The sequence below is a fragment of the Phalangium opilio genome, unplaced genomic scaffold, assembly GCF_054372755.1.
Source record: "Phalangium opilio isolate 3A_F unplaced genomic scaffold, DU_Popi_V2 ptg000113l_1, whole genome shotgun sequence".
Classification (NCBI taxonomy): Eukaryota; Metazoa; Arthropoda; class Arachnida; order Opiliones; family Phalangiidae; genus Phalangium; species Phalangium opilio.
Genome location: NW_028324209.1, coordinates 3,190,626 through 3,212,798, shown reverse-complemented (window position 1 = coordinate 3,212,798; position 22,173 = coordinate 3,190,626). Strand labels below are relative to the sequence as shown.

The 22,173-nt window shown below is 39.6% G+C and overlaps 2 protein-coding genes across 8 annotated transcripts in view; both read right to left on the bottom strand.

Moving 5' to 3' along the window:
• The window catches only part of Pka-C3 (Protein kinase, cAMP-dependent, catalytic subunit 3), a 32,683-nt gene extending 30,639 nt beyond the window's left edge, over positions 1-2,044 (bottom strand). For all 4 annotated transcript variants that reach the window (XM_089853146.1, XM_089853147.1, XM_089853148.1 and 1 more), the window contains exon 1: positions 91-2,044. The gene's annotated coding sequence lies outside the window, so the exon portion shown is untranslated. The remainder of the gene's footprint in view (positions 1-90) is intronic.
• Positions 2,045-2,174: 130 nt separating this feature from the next.
• egg (SET domain bifurcated histone lysine methyltransferase eggless) overlaps positions 2,175-22,173 on the bottom strand; it is a 39,969-nt gene continuing 19,970 nt past the window's right edge. For 2 of the 4 annotated variants that reach the window (XM_089853133.1, XM_089853135.1), the window contains exons 2-21: positions 19,206-19,559; positions 16,795-17,106; positions 12,117-12,472; positions 10,761-10,833; positions 10,643-10,689; positions 10,526-10,566; positions 10,335-10,453; positions 10,014-10,246; positions 9,075-9,236; positions 6,423-6,496; positions 6,047-6,353; positions 5,417-5,572; positions 5,231-5,336; positions 4,893-5,166; positions 4,616-4,801; positions 3,946-4,388; positions 3,394-3,710; positions 2,826-2,926; positions 2,627-2,715; positions 2,175-2,548 (exon numbers count right to left, since the gene is read on the bottom strand). In XM_089853133.1, the coding sequence (XP_089709259.1) occupies positions 2,431-2,548; positions 2,627-2,715; positions 2,826-2,926; positions 3,394-3,710; positions 3,946-4,388; positions 4,616-4,801; positions 4,893-5,166; positions 5,231-5,336; positions 5,417-5,572; positions 6,047-6,353; positions 6,423-6,496; positions 9,075-9,236; positions 10,014-10,246; positions 10,335-10,453; positions 10,526-10,566; positions 10,643-10,689; positions 10,761-10,833; positions 12,117-12,472; positions 16,795-17,106; positions 19,206-19,559 (3,868 nt within the window). In that variant the 3' untranslated portion in view covers positions 2,175-2,430. Of the gene's footprint in view, positions 2,549-2,626; positions 2,716-2,825; positions 2,927-3,393; positions 3,711-3,945; positions 4,389-4,615; positions 4,802-4,892; positions 5,167-5,230; positions 5,337-5,416; positions 5,573-6,046; positions 6,354-6,422; positions 6,497-9,074; positions 9,237-10,013; positions 10,247-10,334; positions 10,454-10,525; positions 10,567-10,642; positions 10,690-10,760; positions 10,834-12,116; positions 12,473-16,794; positions 17,107-19,205; positions 19,560-20,453; positions 20,660-22,173 lie in introns of those variants that run through there. The other 2 variants (XM_089853136.1, XM_089853134.1) reach the window with 2 other exon arrangements.

Sequence of the window (22,173 nt, the reverse complement as noted above, 5' to 3'; positions counted from 1 at the left end):
TAGATGATATTCATCTCACACTTTAACAGAAAAACCATTCTGGAATTGAAGGTCCTGCCTTTGTACGTGCATATCACGGATGTTACTAACCTTTTGTTTTTCCTTTCGCTTCCGGCTGTCTCTGATTGGTTGGCATTTAGTATTGTTTCTATGACGTCATAGCCGGAAATGGGAGGGACCAGAACACTTAAGTCTATCAATCCCACCTTCTATTCCCATAAAATTTTCTCGGACAATCCAAAACAATTTTATATGACTTATCCTTTAAGAGATGGAAAAACATAAAAAATTACGGCGCACTTTCGACCTAAAAAATGGAATTTTCAGATGATGACCGGACGCGCTACCGGTACATGTACCACTATAGAGATTTTGAGAGGATAACCGAAACTAGTGGCGTTTTTTTCCGCGCAACGTTATCTCCGCCGCGGATCGCTGGTTACGAAAAAGCGACCAAACTTGTACCGAGTGAGGCTTCCAGGACAACAAAATCCCCTCTTTAGAGTCCCGCGCCTTTCCCGTGGTTCTCGAAATCCCCTTCTTGAAGAGAGAAAGACGAGAGGATGAGGAAACGACTGAAACTGAAACGCGTTTCAAGTTCTCAACCGTATTTGGATTACCCGCCCTTAGTTACAGCCCGCTATGTGGCGCCTCGACATGGGAAACGGGGAGACAATCGAGTATCAGAGTTTCTCTTCTCCTCAAAATATACTTCTGGTTGTAACGCCCTCTATTCTTACGAGGCTATTTTAGATAAACATATTTTGGAACGTGTAGATTAAGATGGTTTTGTTCTCTCAAAAATTATTTTACAGAAGATGGATATAACTTTATCTTGAAAACTATTATATTTTACTGAAGATGGCGCATTTCTCTCGAATATTATTATATATTACTGAAGATGGATAATTTCTCCATCTGGAAGATCATTTGATTTTACTAAAGATGGAACGCTTTCTCTCGAACTAGATTTTACTGAAGATAAATGAACACAATTGCTTTCGAAGGAAATTCACTGAAGATGAACTAACACAATTGCTTTCGAAGGAAATTTCTGAAGATGAACCCTTTCTTTCGGAGGAAATTTACTGAAGATGAACAAACACAATTGCTTTTGAAGGAAATTTACTGAAGATGAACGAAAACAATTGCTTTCAAAGGAAATTTACTGAAGATGAACAAAAAACCATTGCTTTCAAAGGAAATTTATTGAAGATGAATGCAAACAATTGCTTTCAAAGGAAATTTATTGAAGATGAATGCAAACAATTGCTTTCAAAGGAAACTTACTGAATATGAACGAACATTTTGTTTTCAAAGCCAATTTACTGAATATGAAACGAACATTTTTCTTTCGAAGGGAATTTACCGAACATTATGAACACTTTCTTTCAAAGTCTATTTACTGCAGATTACGAACATCTTTCGAAAACCAATTTACTGAAGATGAACGAACACTTCATTCGAAGGCAATTTACTGAAGATGAACGAACGCTTTCATTCGAAGGCAATTTACTGAAGATGAACGAACGCTTTCATTCGAAGGCAATTTACTGAAGATGAACGAACGCTTTCATTCGAAGGCAATTTACTGAAGATGAACGAACGCTTTCATTCGAAGACATTTTACTGAAGATGAACGAACGCTTTCATTCGAAGGCAAGTTACTGAAGATGAACGAACACTTTCATTCCAAGGCAAGTTTCTGAAGATGAACGAACACTTTCATTCCAAGGCAAGTTTCTGAAGATGAACGAACACTTTCATTCGAATTCAATTTACTGAAGATGAACGAACACTTTCATTCCAAGGCAAGTTTCTGAAGATGAACGAACACTTTCATTCGAATTCAATTTACTGAAGATGAACAAACACTTTCATTCGAAGGCAATTTACTGAAGATGAACGAACGCTTTCATTCGAAGGCAATTTACTGAAGATGAACGAACGCTTTCATTCGAAGGCAATTTACTGAAGACGAACGAACATTTTCTTTCGAAGGCAATTTACTGAAGACGAACGAACATTTTCTTTCGAAGGCAATTTACTGAAGACGAACGAACATTTTCTTTCGAAGGCAATTATCCTTCTGATGATAAAAAATGATTCAGTATGACAAATGAAATGATTTCCCTAAAATCACAGCAAAAACTCGAGAAAGACAGTATCAAAAGTCGTAGTTTAAACACTTTCATTTATTTCGTTAAATTGTTTTACAGAGCACCGCTTGCGTAATGTAAATATAGGATCATTCCCGATGAGTATAAATAAATGTGTTCCGCAAACGCGAACATAAAAACAAATAAATGAAGGTCGGTCCAAGAATGATTTTATGGAACAACGCAACAGACAATGAACAACGCTTTTGTTCAAACAACTGATTAATTTTGAGGAGATCAATCAAGCCAAAAAAAAAAACAACCCCCGCGATTACAATAGTCTACCCCTGCATTCGGGTGTACCGCAAAAGCAGTACATAACTTTTCCTTGCACGCTACCAATTTCGTAATTGTAATCCCAAGTTAATTCTTTTCCAGATCTGATGAAACTATATATCATAAAGGTTTTTTTTTTTTGAACCTCGTCGAGTTTTCTACGTTACCAACTCTTTAAAAATAAAACTTACGTTGAAGCAAAAAACGCTACCCAAGGAAATCTCAGATCATGAGTATCGACAAAGACATTTTGAACAAAAACATTAGGACTGCAGCTATGCTGTTAAATAAAAAGTTTCAAACCCACCAATTTAGAACAAAAAATAAAACTATTTCACGCTACGAAATATAGATTTTTTTGGGGGTTAAAAAGAGAAAATGAGGGCTTACGTTGAGATATCGTCCTATATTGCCTTTCGTTTTGGCATCCATGATGTAACAAAATTCTTCGTTAAAATAGGTCATGCGCATTGGTTTGCGCTGTTCCACGGCTAATTTGGTCATAAATAAAGAAAGCCTCGTGTTTATTATACGCCTGTGATAATATTGTCATTGTGATGGATTTTACGCGAAGGGAACATACAAGGGGGTTGATATATTGCCACCGTCTCCGCGCACTCTCACGATACAAAAAGACTACAGCGCAGGCGCCATAATGCGAGATAAAAGGCAAAGTTTTACCCCCTTGTCTTTCCCACTTAGTTACATCGAAATGGGTCTATTTGCATCCCGAAATTTAAGGTTAGAATATAGTTAACGTCTTAACTAAGGCATATTACAGACTAAAGATATAACAGTCCAGCTCTTCTCTAAGCACTGACACTAAATACGTCAAAAAAAGACCGATAAACCGAAGTAAACGCGAAATAATAATAATAATAACCAGCCAGATTGACGCAACAAACGCGATACTTTAAAGGACACTTCAGCAGCGCGAAAAGCAAAAACATCTACTTACCCTTCGTTGTACTTTCGGGTTGGGAAACTACTTTGTCAAGTACAAATGAAGACGACAACTTCGTAGCTCTCTCTTCTTTGTCGCCGCCGATATTACTGTTACTATTGCTATCACTGTCCGCTAAGAGGGCGGCATACGCACCGACAACGGTCTCGCTTTCGTTGGAATTGGAACTACTTCGTTTGTTACGCGTGGACATTTTACTAAGATTGTCCGTGGAACCATCACCGCCATTACTTGTCGTTCCGCCTAGATATGTTGGCCTAAATTCAGTATCAGAGTCAGAATCCGAACTATTATCACTTTGCTCCGGTGGCCTAGAAAGATTTAAAGTAACCAGAGATGCGGGGGTCAAGGGTCATGTCAAAATGCATCTGGGATAACTGATTTATTCATTTTCATCACCAATTAGAACGACTATCCCTTTTAATCAAGATTTATAGTTCATAAGACGATAGCGCATGAACAAAATGAAATTTCCCCGAAATTTTGTATCATTAAACCACATTCAACCCAAGTAAGAATAAAGATATCAAAACTAAAACAACTTACTTGTACGTTAAGTCCTGCGATATTCCGGGCTCAACGACATCGGCCTCGTATCCTTCCTTATAACACTCGACCACTTCGATATGGTCCAACTCGGCTTGATACTCGTCACCGAAGGATTTTCCCTGATCAATCGCTTCTTGTTCGGAGAGTAATTGTCCGGCGTAAATACAGATAAACATGCCTTGAGGAATATCGTCCAAACATCGAATTCCCCAACCTCGTTGCTCGGTTTTAAACATTTGCAAACGAACTTGGAGCCCGTTTTGAGCCACGCGATTAACGCACGAAGATTTGCACTTGCAACGCGAATTGCATTCGTAAATGCCAGTCATCAGGGGTTCCATCAAGCGACGGTTTTTGTAACCGGCGTCCTTGCGAGGTTCCGCGCTTAAAACACCCGACGCGGTCACCGTTAATTGTTGGCACTGACACTTTTCGCGGTTCTACGTGTTCAGGGGGGAGGGGAAAAAGAGAGATTTCCTATATGTACACTTTGTAATGATAGAAGAGACTTACTGAGAGCTAGTTCGAGAACTGACTACATTCGGTTTTACAGTCCCTCTTCCTATTTAGTCTATACTTACTTCATCTACGTCACTAGCTCCGAGTAACCAACGCGAACCGAGTAAAACAATTCCATAAAACATAGTAGGAAACGAAATTGACTTACTTGACAATCATCGACACAATCGCATCCGCACAAAAACTCGGGGTCAAGAGTCAATGAGACGCCTTTAGCGGTGAACCTTTTCGCGGAATATTCTAAATAAGGTGGTTTTTCGTTACTTAAACTGTTAACGCAACAAACGGGCACTGGTTCTTGACCAAAGGTAATGTCCTTTGTGTAGTAACAAGTCTTAAAAACAAGGAAGACAAAAAAACAGCCGAAAAAGGTTAAACATCGCTTCAAAAACAAAGGCGACCGGGGCTTATAGGGAATACATTACCTTTAACGGTTTAAACTGGACGAAGGTATGAACAGCCACGTCGTAACAGAAGAGATCGATAGTTAGTTTGGAATTTGTGGTCCTCAGGAATCGCGCCACTTCTTCCATGTTGCGGAAACGACGCCCGCAAGGAGCTCGATAAAATATTTCTCTCTTGCAGCCGACGCTGAATTTGATCACCTCGCGTTGCCAACCGCATAACATTGGGATTCTCAAGGGATTTTGTCCTCGATGGATCAAGGGGTCTTCCTTCCCCAGACAATGGTTGACACATCTACAATGGACAGTCGAACTTATTCGATCTAATTAAGATTAAGACGGTAAAGTTTGGCGCTTACCTATGAGGTAGATAAGAAATCCTTTTAGGATTGGTTAGAGTAAACGTTTCCGTGGTACCAAGTTGCGAAATGGCTTTGGCCGGATCAATCACTCCGGGATGTTTATCTGATGGATAAGATACGTTTTCAGGACGACAAGAACGCGGACTAGGTCTATTTTATTTAATCGGTTAAATTTAGGCTTACAGTTGACAAATAGTCCATTGCTAGTAAGTCCGTTCCCGTTGGTAAGATGGTTAACGTCCTGAGTGGTAGACTTTCGAGCCATTTGCTTTCTAGCCGCTTGTTGAGGGGTTGATCTATCATTCGCGGGATCGAGAACTTCAATTTCGGGGGACCCTGCTACTTAGATAGAGTTGATGATTAGAGTTACGCCAAGTCTCTACGATATTTTCAATACGTATGGGTCGAAAGGGTTACGACTAGAGTTTCTATAGATAGTGCGAACTAAGTTGGCTATAGATATTTCCTTCCCCTGCCTCTTAAGTTTAACCGCGCTTCAGGGTTTACAGTAATTTATGAGATCATCTCAGGTTTGTAAATGAACGATCTGAATCGATCAGAACTGCAAGGTTCTGTTGTAGATAATAGTTGAATTGCACTTACAAATGATCGTCAACACTTGTCCGCACAATCATCTGTGGGCTGCGCACATTTCTCTGTGTTTAACGTCAAGTACAAACCACTCTAGTTATAAGCCCCCCACCCCACCCCACGCTTGGAGAACAATGCCTTCGCTCACATGGGAGACCCACACTTATGGAAAATATTATATGGTTATGTAGCTAAATTAAGCTTGAAAGAAACAAAACTGACCTCGTCCATTCTCCATATCATCGTCATTAAAGCAAGTGTACTCGACGTAAGGTCTGTCTTTCCTCTTGAAGCTGGTATTGTGTCTTTTGACTGGTTTCCCCGATTCTTTAATGGCTTTGGTTCGAGCCAATTCCTGGAATAATGGCTCCAAGCGCGTCGAACCTCTGTAAATCCATTCGGTTCGTCTATCGCTTTCGAAATACATTTCCACCAGACTAGAATCGACTCTGTTAACAATAGCGCTCCACCATCTACCGTTAAATTCGGTATTGACGCGTTGACCCCGTTGGAGTTTCACCATCGGACGCTGGATTACGCGTATCGAGGGTTTTAGGTACTTACGAGAAAAAAAATACTTGGAAGATTTATTAATTACCTCTGGATATTGGGCTAAATAAGTTCTAATAAAGTCCCTGGACCTATCCATTATTTCTTCCCAAACTTCTTTCTCTGATGACAATCAATTAAAAAACGTTAATATCGATTGAATCGCGTTAAAGGGAGCCTGAACGTGACGCTTTCAGTAGACAGTGCGCGCATTTATTCTCGCGGTCAATTGGTTTCAGTTGTTAATGACATAGTTCATACAACTTTTGGAAAACAAATTTCCCTGAGATTTCCAGGTTTTCCCTATACACTTCCCCGAGTTTTCCAGGTTTTTCCCGTAGGAGAGAGGGGGGGGGGCAAATAGGACTATAACATACTCAAAGAACATCGCCGTATCTCTAGTAGAACCAGAGTTATGAGCCTCCAAAGTTGGGTCTAATGTTAATTCTATGGAGGGAATGTTCACGAACATTTTGCTTAATTACTCGGCCCCTGTTTGTCGTATCCCTACGTTTTTAGTATGGTTGGATGGGGGACAAATTGGACTATAACATACTCAAATGACATCCCCGTATCTCTAATAGAACCAGAGTTATGAGCCTCCAAAGTTGGGTGTAATGTTAATCCTATGGAGGGTATGTTCACGAACATTTTGCTTAATTACTCGGCCCCTGTTTGTCGTAGCCCTACGTTTTTAGTATGGTTGGATGGGGGACAAATTGGACTATAACATACTCAAATGACATCCCCGTATCTCTAATAGAACCAGAGTTATGAGCCTCCAAAGTTGGGTGTAATGTTAATCCTATGGAGGGGATGTTCACGAACATTTTGCTTAATTACTCGGCCCCTGTTTGTCGTAGCCCTACGTTTTTAGTATGGTTGGATGGGGGACAAATTGGACTATAACATACTCAAATGACATCCCAGTATCTCTAATAGAACCAGAGTTATGAGCCTCCAAAGTTGGGTGTAATGTTAATCCTATGGAGGGGATGTTCACGAACATTTTGCTTAATTACTCGGCCCCTGTTTGTCGTAGCCCTACGTTTTTAGTATGGTTGGATGGGGGACAACTTGTACTATAACATACTCAAATGACATCCCCGTATCTCTAATAGAACCAGAGTTATGAGCCTCCAAAGTTGGGTGTAATGTTAATCCTATGGAGGGGATGTTCACGAACATTTTGCTTAATTACTCGGCCCCTGTTTGTCGTAGCCCTACGTTTTAAGTATGGTTGGATGGGGGACAAATTGGACTATAACATACTCAAATGACATCCCAGTATCTCTAATAGAACCAGAGTTATGAGCCTCCAAAGTTGGGTGTAATGTTAATCCTATGGAGGGGATGTTCACGAACATTTTGCTTAATTACTCGGCCCCTGTTTGTCGTAGCCCTACGTTTTTAGTATGGTTGGATGGGGGACAAATTGGACTATAACATACTCAAATGACATCTCCGTATCTCTAATAGAACCAGAGTTATGAGCCTCCAAAGTTGGGTGTAATGTTAATCCTATGGAGGGGATGTTCACGAACATTTTGCTTAATTACTCGGCCCCTGTTTGTCGTAGCCCTACGTTTTTAGTATGGTTGGATGGGGGACAAATTGGACTATAACATACTCAAATGACATCCCAGTATCTCTAATAGAACCAGAGTTATGAGCCTCCAAAGTTGGGTGTAATGTTAATCCTATGGAGGGTATGTTCACGAACATTTTGCTTAATTAATCGGCCCCTGTTTGTCGTAGCCCTACGTTTTTAGTATGGTTGGATGGGGGACAAATTGGACTATAACATACTCAAAGAACATCGCCGTATCTCTAATATAACCAGAGTTATGAGCCTTCAAAGTTGGGTGTAATGTTAATCCTATGGAGGGGATGTTCACGAACATTTTGCTTAATTACTCGGCCCCTGTTTGTCGTAGCCCTACGTTTTTAGTATGGTTGGATGGGGGACAAATTGGACTATAACATACTCAAATGACATCCCAGTATCTCTAATAGAACCAGAGTTATGAGCCTCCAAAGTTGGGTGTAATGTTAATCCTATGGAGGGGATGTTCACGAACATTTTGCTTAATTACTCGGCCCCTGTTTGTCGTATCCCTACGTTTTTAGTATGGTTGGATGGGGGACAAATTGGACTATAACATACTCAAATGACATCCCCGTATCTCTAATAGAACCAGAGTTATGAGCCTCCAAAGTTGGGTGTAATGTTAATCCTATGGAGGGTATGTTCACGAACATTTTGCTTAATTACTCGGCCCCTGTTTGTCGTAGCCCTACGTTTTTAGTATGGTTGGATGGGGGACAAATTGGACTATAACATACTCAAAGAACATCGCCGTATCTCTAATATAACCAGAGTTATGAGCCTCCAAAGTTGGGTGTAATGTTAATCCTATGGAGGGTATTTTCATGAACATTTTTCTTAATTACTCGGCCCTTGTTTGACGCGAATTTCCCTGATTTCCATGAATTTTACTAAAAATTCGAAATTTCCCTGAATTTTCCCTGAGTTTTTGGTCAACTATTTATTTCCCTGATTTTTCCAGGTTTTCCCGGTTTTCCAGGTTTGTATGAACCCTGTAATGAGTAGGACCTTAGTTGGTTACAAACTGTTTGTCTTGACATTTCACGCTCCCTTTGTTTTGGTACTTTCGATTATTATAGGAAAAGGACTCACTTCCGCTACAGACTAAAAACACTTCAAAATGGCGGACATATTGAGCGTATCCATCATCAAAAAACACGAGGTATCTTAAGTTATTAGTGACTTTAGGTGGTTCCGCAATTATACCGGCATAGAGAGCGATATGATACTCGCCGGTATCTTCCTTGTACCGAGCTGCAATCGGAAGAATGTCACTTACGTACGAAGTGACCATCAGAAGGGTATAATAAGAGAAGGGAGTCCACGTTTTTAAGACTAATTAAATGCTAATTATTTTGTAATAAGAGATGATGTATTTTTTAATCTGTTTCCTTTTGTATTTAGAAAAAGGCTGTTCTTTTAAGGTATAATCAGGGATAGATTTAATTTTAGAAGTAGGAATGGAGAACGGTTAGTATTTACTTCAGTACGACCACGACTCATAGCCCAGTATAGAGCATCTCCCTCCAACACGTAACGAAAAGTTTAAACTATCTTATTGGCTGCTCACTTAAACTACGTTTTGATGACGTTGCTGAAGGGGACGGCGAAAAATACGTAATTCCTTTTAACCTCTGCCGCTATGACCTGCCTATTCTTTCATTCCCCTCCGTCCCGTGGAAGGGGGTCCGAGACTTTGCCGCGCGCCCGCATTACTCTGTTCTCCATTCCTACTTCTAAAACTAAATTTATCCCTGGTATAATGTTATGATATCAGAAGTTTAACTTTCACTCGCGTTGTCTGTTACAGACCCCAACTTCATCAAATTCATTTAAAGAATACGGATTCCATCCTCATATTATTTGGTTCTCTACGTGCCCCTCACTACATTAAACGGTAAACCACGACAGCTCGTTAGCCAATCAGAGTAGAGAAGTCACGTTACCGCCATAAAACATTATGGATATATCAAGTGGCATCCTTCTCTTATTACTCCCTTCCGGTATCACCAATTCCATAATATTACTCACCGACTATTCTGGAACCAACGGGTAACGTCACATTAGGCGGTTCGGAATAGGCTAAAAGTTTTGCCGGGCAAACTCGAATTATCGGGTTCTTTTTGTTCTCGAAACGTACGCGGTAAATGGGTTGAGTTAAACCGTCAGTCGTGGTCATTTTGATCTCGAGAATCCTAGCTAACATCCAGGTACTTAGAGAAGTTGTCTTTGCCGCGTACACTAACATACCGGTTTTCAATTCTCTATTTTTCCATTCAAAAGTATTATTTTAGTTAAGCCAAACCTTAAGTTAGGCTTAATGAGTAAGCAAAAATTAAAAAAAAAACCTACGGTCTTTTAACAGAGCCAAAAGGCGGTAAATGTCTCCTTTCTAATTTATTTTGACCAGAAAATATAATTTCGTTTTTGGTTGCGGGAAATTCTATTCTACCACCGTCGTCAGAGTCGTCCTATTGTAATTAATAATGTCAAGGTCAAAGTTCACGTTATTTCAAAAATCACCGATGGTTTTAAAAACGAACCATTTGTCTCTGATTCGAACCCTTCCCTTTGAGAAGCGTGGCTAAAAGTGGCAAAATATAAATGTTAGGTCAATTTCAAAATTTCTTTTTTCCCATAAATAATTTTTTTTGACTCACGTCTCTTTCTACAATCCGCATTTAATCTAGCTTGCCTTTGAGCGTATCTTTAAAATTATTTTTTTTATTTAATTGATTTTAACTGGTATATGAAATGTTGGGAATAATTTTAACTTACAATCCACTGTTTTTGTACAAAGTAGAGAATTTTCCCGATCGTCTTAACAACGTTTCAACGAATTTACACTGAACTATATTTATTATAAAGTAATTAGTTTAAAATATGGACTATTATTCATCGGAACAGTAGAATAGATGGGGTAACCACTCGGAAAAAATAGCTAAATAATATTCTTTAAGTCTACGTCAAAAATAACAGAATTCCGTGTAAACCAGACTGAAATCTCAAATCCCTCAACAATTTCGAAGACGTGTTTCAAACACAAACTTTTCGCATGACAAATTTAGACTCAAAATCTATTGAACATTTTCGAAGAAAGGCCCACAAAGGCTCAAACTCTCTTGAACATTTTCGAATAACGACAAGTAAAGGCTCAAACTCTCTTGAACATTTTCGAATAACGACAAGTAAAGGCTCAAACTCTCTTGAACATTTTCGAATAACGACAAGTAAAGGCTCAAACTCTCTTGAACATTTTCGAATAACGAAAAGTAAAGGCTCAAACTCTCCTGAACATTTTCGAATAACGAAAAGTAAAGGCTCAAACTCTCTTGAACATTTTCGAATAACGCCAAATAAAGGCTGAAAATTTCTTGAACATTTTCGAATAACGCCAAATAAAGGCTGAAAATTTCTTGAACATTTTCGAATAACGCCAAATAAAGGCTGAAAATTTCTTGAACATTTTCGAATAACGCCAAATAAAGGCTGAAAATTTGAACATTTTCGAACAACGCCAAAACAAGGCTCAAAATTTCTTGAACATTTTCGAACAACGCCAAAACAAGGCTCAAAATTTCTTGAACATTTTCGAACAACGCCAAAACAAGGCTCAAAATTTCTTGAACATTTTCGAATAACGCCAAATAAAGGCTCAAAATTTCTTGAACATCTACGAATAACGCCAAATAAAGGCTCAAAATCTTTTGAACATTTTCGTTTAATGACAAATCAAGGTTCAAAATCTTTTGAACATTTTCGTTTAATGACAAATCAAGGTTCAAAATCTTTTGAACATTTTCGTTTAATGACAAATCAAGGTTCAAAATCTTTTTAACATTTTCGTATAATGACAAATCAAGGCTCAAAATCTCTTGAACATTTTCGAATAATAATAGAAATAGGCTAAAAACATCTCGATACATTTCCGATTTCGAAGAAATGTCCGAAAAAGGTTTAAAATATGTCGAAACTTTTCGAAGAAAGGAACCTAAAGTGTCAACACCTCAAACATTACACGCGGAACTAACCATAGAAGATCGTGAAGAAGCTGTTATTTAGTATTCCACGCGACAAAACTCAAAACTGACTTACAAGTGGTTACCCCATCACATTAAAATTTAATCAACCAACCTTCGCAGGTACCTAACCTATTTGACAATCCTTCATACATTTCCATATTAGGTGTCGGGTCAGGTTTTATTTTCCTAATCAGGGCATCAATGGCGAATTCAAGTTTGAAATTAACAATTATTTCGGTCTCGTCTTTGGGTTCCGTATTATCGGGTTTAATTTCAAGGGCGGGTTTCGAGTCCACCGCCACTTTAATGTTCTCTTTTTGGCTATCGGAACTGGATGAACGGAATCTCTTGCTCACGGGTTGTTCTTGTTGTTTATGGTCATTTGGGGTATAGCCATTCACCATTTTATTGTTGTTATTTCTGGCGTAAGTTCGAATTTTTTCGGGACCCGATGCGTTTTTATCAGTTCTGAATAAAAAATTATAATTGATTTTGTTGCGGGCTTATAATTACAAGGTTATAATTCAAGACCAAGGGTACACAGGGGCGTGCCAACAATGGGGGCCTTCGCCCCCCCCCGCTCAAATTTTCAACTCTATAGAGTTGTGTAGGTAGAGAGGGGAGTAGACTGTGTATCCCTCCCTCTAGGCGCGCTTTTGTAAGAGGGGATACTGTACGCGCCTGGTAGGGGGATGAAACTGAACTAAGAGATAGAAGGTATGACGTTTGCTTAAATAGAACTGACATTACTCTCTGGGACTTTAACATTAGGCAGACATTTTGCCCCCGTTACAGTAGAAAATGTTGGCTCATGTTGGCACACCGCTGAGGGTACAGTTTGCTATCCACCGGTACGAGGGTATACGGGATTTACGAGAGGCATTTCTGTGTGTCGGTATTTCGGTAAGCCAGGGTGAGATTGACGGGCGACCTGCGGCACCGTAAGTCGTAACTCTCCCAGTGTACCTCGCGCACGCCCCTACCCTTCGGTATAGGCGATTGTTAAGTGCTGCCGCCTAGCGCCATTGTATTTCTATGAGAACTAATATTTTTAAGACAGAGGGGGCGTCCTTTTCGATTGCATACTGTACGACCCTACCTAAACGCTGAGGATGCTGGGAGGACTTCGGTGCCGTACGTGGGGGGGGGGGCTACAGAGGTAACGTTATAGGAATGGGCGTTTACACTATCCGTCTCTCCTTCAAGGGCAAGCAGCGTGTGCCTTTTGTAAAAGCTGACATGCTCACATAAAGAAAGATTCACGAGAGTCCTTATAGAAATCTCTCTGCGCGTGATCGAAGAGCAAAAAGTAACTTCCTCGCGCATGGCCAACTTAGAATACCGGTGGTAGAAGGCCTGCCAGCTATACCCGAGCCCCATGGTAAAAAAGTACTAGCAAAAGCGCCCCTAGTTCCAACTTTCGCCCTTAGGTGCGCTACCAACCCAGTTTTCCTCGTAATGCTTTTTCTATGGGAAATAAAATTCGGAAGTGGACTCGGTTTTAGAGCATTTTTATTATATTTACCGATATTTTTCGTGGCCGAATTTTAAATGAGTCAAATAAGTTCTAATTTATATTTTGAGACCTATTTCATAATTTCCCTTCCGTTAGTTGACGAATAATCAACATTCAAAATTGGGAGTTCTTTTTAAGGCGGTGAAATGCGCCTTGGTCTGAAGGAAGTTTACATTAAAATTTAGTGGCGCCGTTGGAGCAAGACTTAGGTTTTCCGAGAAATTTAATTTCTCCGACTTAATAGACAACGCAAACTTTGAATGTTGATTATTCGTCAAATAACGGAAAGAAAATTATGAAACAGGTCTCAAAAATATAAATTAGAACCAACTTGACTTCTCATTTAAAATTCGGACACGAAAAAATCGGTAAATTTATTAAAAATGCTCTAAAACCGACTCCACATCCGAATTTTTTCCCCCATTTTAATAGCATTACGAGGAAAACTTGGTTGGTAGCGCACCTAACGGCGAAAGTCGGAACTAGGGGCGCTTTTACTAGTCGTTTGATAACATAAGGTCGGGTAAAGCTGGCAGACCTTCTACCGCCGAAAGAAGGTTATCTAAGCTGGTCATGCCCCGCGTAATTACCCTCAGAGTGCTCAGACGCCAGAGGCAAAACTCATCTGCCCCAGTACGATGCGTCAGAAAATTGAGGGCTATCGCATCGGCGCCGACAACGGATGATTTTTGGGCGACAGTAGTGATGTTGCACAAAACTTTCCATGCCTGATCTTCCTCGCTGACATTTCCTGTCGGTGGTCGCGCGCCCAAGCCTTGGCAGAACAATCAGGGATAAAGGGTCTATGCACTCGGCTTGACCTTGGGCTGTAAAATTTCGCCGGAGAGAACCTGACAAACAATACAGTTCTTACGAGCCTGCTACGGTTACAGCTCATTTTTGGGAGAGTTCTTTCATGGATAAAGCTAGAATAAAGGATGCGCGGGAGGAAATTTGTTTTCATGCATAAAGGATAGGCAACTCTTATTCGATATAGGCTTACTCTGTTGCAGCTTTGGTTGTCGGCACGCCCAAAGTTAGGTCTCTATGTTGGAGCACCTTAGCAGTAACATATAACGTAGCCTTGTGCGTACTGACAACAGACGAAAGAAATACTGATTTTAAGGATTTAAAATCCTATCGTCTGTTGTCAGCACGCATAAATCTACGTTATGGGTTACCGCTAACCCGCTCCCAACATAGAGACCTACCATTGGGCGTGCCGACAACCGAAGCTGCAACAGAGTAAGCCTATATCGAATACGCTGGCGTCGGAGATAGGGAGTTGCATATCCTCTAAGCGTGAAAACAAATTTCCTCACTCTTATTCTTTATCCATGGAAGAACTCTCCTAAAAAGGGGCTGTAACCGAACAGGCTTGTAAGACTGTATTGTGCGTCAGATTCTCTCCGGCGAAATTTACAGCCCAAGGTCAAGCCGATGCATAGACCCTTTATCCACGGTTGTTCTGCCGAGGCTACGGCGCGCGACCACCGGCAGGGAATCTCAGCGAGAAAGATCAGACATGGGAAGTTTGGTGGGAACATCACTACTGTCGCCCAAAAATCACCCGACGCCGATGCGATCTATGCGGGGAGCGTTATTTCCAAAGAGACATCTCGTGGCTCAGTTTTAAAAAATTCTATATCTCTATCTCTGTTGAAAATCTATGCAAGCTGCAAATCACAAGTAGGACTGTTCACGAGCCGAGCTGAGCGAGCTTTTTAAAAGCTCGGCTCGGCTCGAGTCAAAAAAACGGCGGCTCGGCTCGACTCGAGCCGAGCTGGGTCTTGGCTCGGCTCTAGCTCGGCTCGGCTCGAAAATGATCGAGCCGAGCCGAGCTGGCTCGATTAACATATACATGATTAAAAAAAATTGCTACTACTAACGTCAAACTTGAGAATGACTATAAATGCCATCCCATGTTTAGGAATGTAGTGGTTCAGTAAACCCCGCTCTTTAAAATATGCTCAAGGTTAGAGACGAGAGATTTTTCCCACGCTTTATTTCATGTAAAGATACAACGGAACGCTATTGGTGGAGAGAATAAAGACTAAAAGGAAAGCACTATATCAGTGACTAAGCTCGCGAGCCGGCTCGCGAGTCGGCTCGGCTCGATGCCTATCGGCTCGGCTCGGCTCGACCATAAAAAAGCTCGCTCGTTAATTAATCGAGCCGCAAAAGTGGCGGCTCGGCTCGGCTCGAACTCGGCTCGCTCGTCACGAGCCCGAGCTGGCTCGAGCTCGTGAACAGTCCTAATCACAAGTTCACAACTTTCAGAACTAAAGACGAAAAAAGAGCTGTTCACTAAGCGTTAAATTATTACATTGTAGTAATATACTTCGAAGCAGAAACCTGACCACGCCAATGCTAACGCTTTGTTAATGGGTTATAAGTAAGTCCACCAATAGTAATGACGTTTTGTAAGAGCGTTATTATCAGACAGACCAAAAACGGATTTACGTGAGAAGAACGTTGAACCAAGCAAATTCCATAGCTATCCTAGACTACTTTGTATGTTTTGATGTGAGTGGCTTATAATTTCAAAACTCGCGCTCGCCATCTATCGGCCTTATTCTCTTATATTTTGGGCTTTAAATGTAGATACTGCATAAGTAAAATAAATAATTATAATAACTTAAAAATGTACTACAATAATAATTTTAGTACAAAGAAAGAAAAACCAGATAATTAAAGAAACATAAATTATATATATTCTTAACATTAAAACTTAGTTCCATTAAATCGTGAGTTATATCGCATTGGACAACAGTCCACTTTGCTTTTTTACCACTGGTGCAATTTCGAATAAAAAATTATTTAACCACGAAAATAGAGATAAGAATGATATTTTCGACCGCTAGAAGTCGCTATATACAAAATTTGTGGGTGGAGACAAACTATAAGCAGACGAAGTCACTCAAAGTACCCTAGGATGGTACCAGAGGCTAAAGCTAGAATTCGATGTTCTTAGTACATAAATCCGTTTTTGGACAGACTGACTTTAGCCCGCTTTTTCTCAACATAATAAAACAAAAGTGTAAGACCCAAATACACAATTTCGCTTTCATAAAGCGCCGTACTGAAGCCACTTTTCAAAACTACAATTTGTACAGCGAAAAACAAGTTGGTTAAAGGTATCATAATACACAATGCCACCATATTAAAACGCTAGAAAACACGATAGGTACGGCGACAATAAATTCTTAACATAACTAAAGCAAATCAAAATGGCGTCCCGAATTTCTTACTAAATACCAAAAGTAGTACTCACGAGGCTCTCTTCCGGGTTCTCTGTTTAGGCTTGGGATCAAGTCCATTTCCGGCCAATGCCTTTAAATCCGATTCGTTGCCCAACTGCTCTTTAATTTTTTTATCTTCTATTTCTTCTTCCATTATTTGCGCGGCACTCACTTTGGGCGCGTTCGCGTCGCGAAGCCTAATAGAATGACGAAACATCCAAACGTTCACCCAATGCGCGTTCACGTGACCCGGGGCTTTGTTTAATCGCGTCGCGAACACATCGGCTTTTTTTATCACTTCCTCAAAGGTGGGATGAATATCCGCTTTCAGTTGTTGTATGTACCTGAAGTGAACCAATAAGAAAACTACAATTAGTTTCAAGATTTACGACAAAAAATTAAGAAACAAATTGGAGACCTTAAAAAAAAAAACACAATTCAGGCTCAAAACCGTTGAAATTTTAAATAACAGCGCGAGATTTTCAAATTTCAAATCTAACGTAATAGCGCGTGCGCACGAGCTTATGCTTCTGTCGTCACGTGATACTATTTCTTTATTGATTAATAGACCTTTTCACAGGTTGAGCGAGGGTAAAAATGGGGTAAAATTCTCGAGAGGTGAGCATGCGCAGAAAGAATGTTTGTTGCCAGTCGTATTTATGTACCCATTGCTTTTACCTTACTAGTTAGGCATTCGAGTTTATTTTTATAAAACAGTGTTGACTAATGGTTGTTAAAGTTTAAATTGAACTTCCTAGGTGAAATTTTATCGAATTCAATTGGCCATATGTCTGATCAGCGCCACTAGCGGATGGTCTGAAAACTACTCCCATAGAGTCTAGGTATATTTGAGCGGGTTTGCAGAATTTCCGTCAGATGGCGCGGCGTTCGAGCCACCTGGCTATTATTCTGCAAACCCGCTTAAATATACCTAGACTCTATGGGAGTAGTTTTCAGACCATCCGCTAGTGGCGCTGATTAGACATATGGCCAATTGATAGACGTAAAATTGGGGTAGTTTATAATATTCTACAGACCAAATTGCAATGAGATAGATAGAGTTCCAATTCAAATCGGCTTACCGCGATACACATTTTTTTTATCAAGCAAGTTTATCAAAACATGACAGCGCCACCTGTGAGCCTCTAGCGGAACTAATTACAACTTTTACTCGCTTATTTTCAATCAGAAACATCGTTATAATTTTTATTTCATCTATTTATTAGATTAAAAAGGACTAGAGTTTTTATTATTTAACTTGCTTATTTTATTTAACACGTTTAAAAAACTATTTTGACAGCAGACGGTAATAAAAAAGTTCTTCAAGTGACTAATAGGCGGCGCCACCCGTATTTGATAAAGATTCATGCTCGACAAAAAGTGTATCGCGAATCGTCGATCTCGAGATCCCACGTTGTGACTCTAGGTTTATATATATATTCTATCTCATTGCCAAATTGGGCGCCAAGGCTTACGAGCGTGTTATACGCGGGTTAACGCGGCCCTTTCGGCACGACATCGCCGATGTCCGCCGATGAAGCGATGATCCCAATCCCATACGGTCGCCGAGGCTTAGCGAGTTTTAACCAATTATTATCATTGCACCGTTTCCGTTAGAACTTAAACACTGTCTATTTCTTAACGTGGTTTTAATTTTACTCTCTCGGTTTAAATACTAGGCATTTTATTTTAATATTAAATCACAAAATATTCTAAATCACGTCCATCGTAGTTTATTTTACACGTTTTACTCTATAGAAGCGTAAAACTCATGGCGCCAAACATTACAACTGCTCATGCGCGGCCATAAGTGTGAAAGCAATATGGCGGGAAAATTTCAAATGTAGCCTATTAAAATGCAACGCAACAAGCGAGAGTTGTCACGTGTTAATAATTATTTTATCCCGACTACATATAATATAAAATTTATTAAAGAATAAACCGGTTTATGTGAAACGTTGGGTCTCTACTCTAGCCCGAAACAAGAACTATAAATAGTGTGTACACAAGTGTCACCAATCATTTGTGACTGCTGTTCACACGCTATCTACAACAGACTGAAAAGCTTGCAGTTCTGTTCGATTCACATCATTCAGTTCCAAACACGAGATGCTCTAATAACAAATTATTTTCAACCCTAAGAAAGGGGGGGGATGACTAATAACTAATTATTTTCAACCCTAAAACGCCGTTGAAGTTAAGAAAGGGGGGGATGAAATTTTCCTAGCCCCTTTAGTGTACACTATCTATATACAAATTAAATACAATATACAATAACTTGAATTGTAATTGTAAACATTGTTTTGTAAAACCTACACAACCGAAACACCACCAAAATTCGATAATTTTCTTATCCCTTAGTCTCGCCTTCCCGTTTTACAAACCGATGGGTGGCGCGACTAACCGATATAAAAAAACAACTAGAAACATTTTTTAATCTCACCATGTGTAAACCGCCCTATCCAATGTGTCGGACTCGTGGTTTATCGGAGATTTTTGACATCCCATCAGCCAATCCTGATGAGCCAAAGCCGCTAACCATTCGGACAAGACGGCGCCAGTGATGCCCAGACTGTGGGCCACTTTCATGCGGCGTTCGCCTTTCTTGACCGCCGCTATGGCTTCCAACTTGGCGTGAACGGTGAAATAAATATTGCAGGCCGTTGCACCGTTCATGATTGTTGTATTATTATTATTAGTATCGTCCAATAATTGCCATATTAAATCATCATCATCGTTATCATTTAATAAATCCACAGGAAGCGGAAATAGACGTGACGTCACCTCATCTTGCAACCTTAAAATAAATAAATAAAAAACTGTTGAAATTAACTTGAAATATAAAAAATAAACAATTGGGGAAACCGGGGGAAACGTAAATGCCCAAATGAATTGCTAATGGCCGTTATAAAACAAAATGGCCGCCGAATTACCAAAATAGATTTAGTATTAATAGTATAGTCTCTAAGTATCTTAGATAAACTGTCGTCTTGCAAGCGGCTTAAAGAGTATACGAATAATAGTCATAAAACTATAATTCAATGAAAAGGCGCCATTTTTAATTTATTCCGAGAAAAGATGGCCGCCGTATAAACCGCTCTATGGGATTTGTATATAAAAACCGTCTAGCAGGCCGCTTAAAGAATATACGAATTTTTAATCCAATTCCCGAAAAAATAACGTCTTTACTTTAAAGATGGCCGCCATAACTACGGCAGCCATTTTGATCAAGAGTAATTTTAAAAACCGACAAAAAAAGTAGTTCCCTCTCCGAAATAGTCGATCTCGCTCAGTCGAAGGCAGACAAACTCGCGCCGGTAGTGGAGAGACTTTGCCGAGAGAGGGAAAATTCGCGTAATACCACGAGCAAATTACTTTCTGTTCAGCTTTCAAAAATTTATCTTCATGAATATCTAAACTATGACCAAAAATGAATAATCTTAGAATAAAACATTATTCTATAAAATAATAACGTCGAAATTTCGATTATTTCGAACGAAAATCGCGTATTTTTCCTAAGCCTTGGTCCTAAAAATTTTAATCAGTGACATTGCGCAACCAAGTTAATTGTTGACCTTGTCACCTTCCCCGAGGTATCATGGTTATCTTACGCTAAATAAATGAAGTAATCAAAGATGGCGCCTATTTAGATTACCGGTATTTTAAAAATTAATTAAACTAATTACCGTACCGTAATTAAACGAGTAATTAAAAATTAGCATACACTATCTATGATAACCTTAGTTAAATTTTACTGGGATTAAACTAATTAACTATAAAAAATACTGAAATTGTGAATTCAAAATGGCGGCTGTCACTAAGCCTAACGCGGTGTGCTCAGAGCCCAAAAACTTTGCTCAAAATGCGAAGGCCATAAAAGCGACGCTATCAACACGGACTACTGAAACATCGGGCGAGAGAAGCGACAACCCGGTCGTGCGGGGAATAAGAGACAGCGAAACGAAACGCGTTTTCCATGCGCCGGCGCATCACGTGACTCCAATTCGCCAATACTCTCCGTCGTCAGTACTGATGAGAGTACGAATGTACCTCCCAACCACCCAAAAAATAGAACAGCCGCCATTATTATACTGCATTTATCTTCTACAATTGTGTACACAAACAAGTTGGTCACGTATAATTAGTCCTGTTAACTATCAATGGTCACGTGAAGCAATTATCACATGTCTAAAGTTAATTAAATCGATTAAATTGCGTATCCGTTTCTAAAAATTCCCAATATTGAAATTCTTATCACGCGACCAAATTGCAACATAAACCATTAAAAAATATCTTTTAAAGGGAATATAAATTATTTGAAATTATAGTACACATTTTATGCTCCCTTTAATCAATAACAATATTTTATAAAGGGAGTATAAACGAGTCAATTATAGTAGATAATTTTAAATTTGTTTATATTCCCTTTAATCAATAAAAAATAGTCCTTGAGTGACTTGGACAGGACCGATATTTCCCCCAAGGTTATACTACGGGAATTTTGGTGGGGCCGAATTTTTAAGCCACTCAAAGAAATTACGTTTTCTACACTGCCCTCTAGCGGAAAGGGTGAATACGTCACTTCCTTTCAGAAAATAAAACCCTCAAGAGACTTCTGTGATAAAAAGCACAGGGCTGCGCAGATCGAATGGGAATTTTCGTTCGCCTCCTTGCTTCTCCTCAACCCTAGACAAGCATTTCTCTATGGACAAGCACACCGGCACCGCACCACTTGCACGTAAACATCATAGCAAAAGAGGGGAAGCAATTTCAGGGAGCGAACATTTCGCTATTGGTACAGGCAACGGCTTCGCTTCCTCTGGCTGCTTCGGCTCATGCGCTACTTTTCGATAACGCAAAAAGAACCAAAATGGAGTGAACCCGATCTCCATTTTGTTTTAGGAATTTCAATTGATTGATCAGTTTTTTCTGCGGATTGATCAGTTTTCGAAGAGCTTTTAAGATGGCCTTAATCAACTTGTTTTATAAATAAATAAATATTTTTTAAGACTTAATTATAATTAATCATATTTAACGATGACACTTTATCATAACTTTGACATTGCTAAAAGTGATCAAACAGTAGTTAATGGTCAAGCAGAGTGACCATGGGATAAAATTTAAGTCTATAATTATCAAAGATTAACTACACGTGACTAAACAATAGGTCACAAGGTCGGGTGTCACCTCATTGTGGGATGGGGGGGGGGAGGGTTTCAGAGCCTTGCTAACCTCACATAATCCGTTCAACATGAAACTAAGTACGTTTTCACTGTTTTAATTAAATTGACCTAATTACCATAAAAATTAAAGTTAATTATATGTGGACATTTAACTTAATCCACATTAATAATCTACAATCTTAAAAACCTTGTAAAAGTGAGGGGCTGGAACCTCTAAGGGGGGGAAAC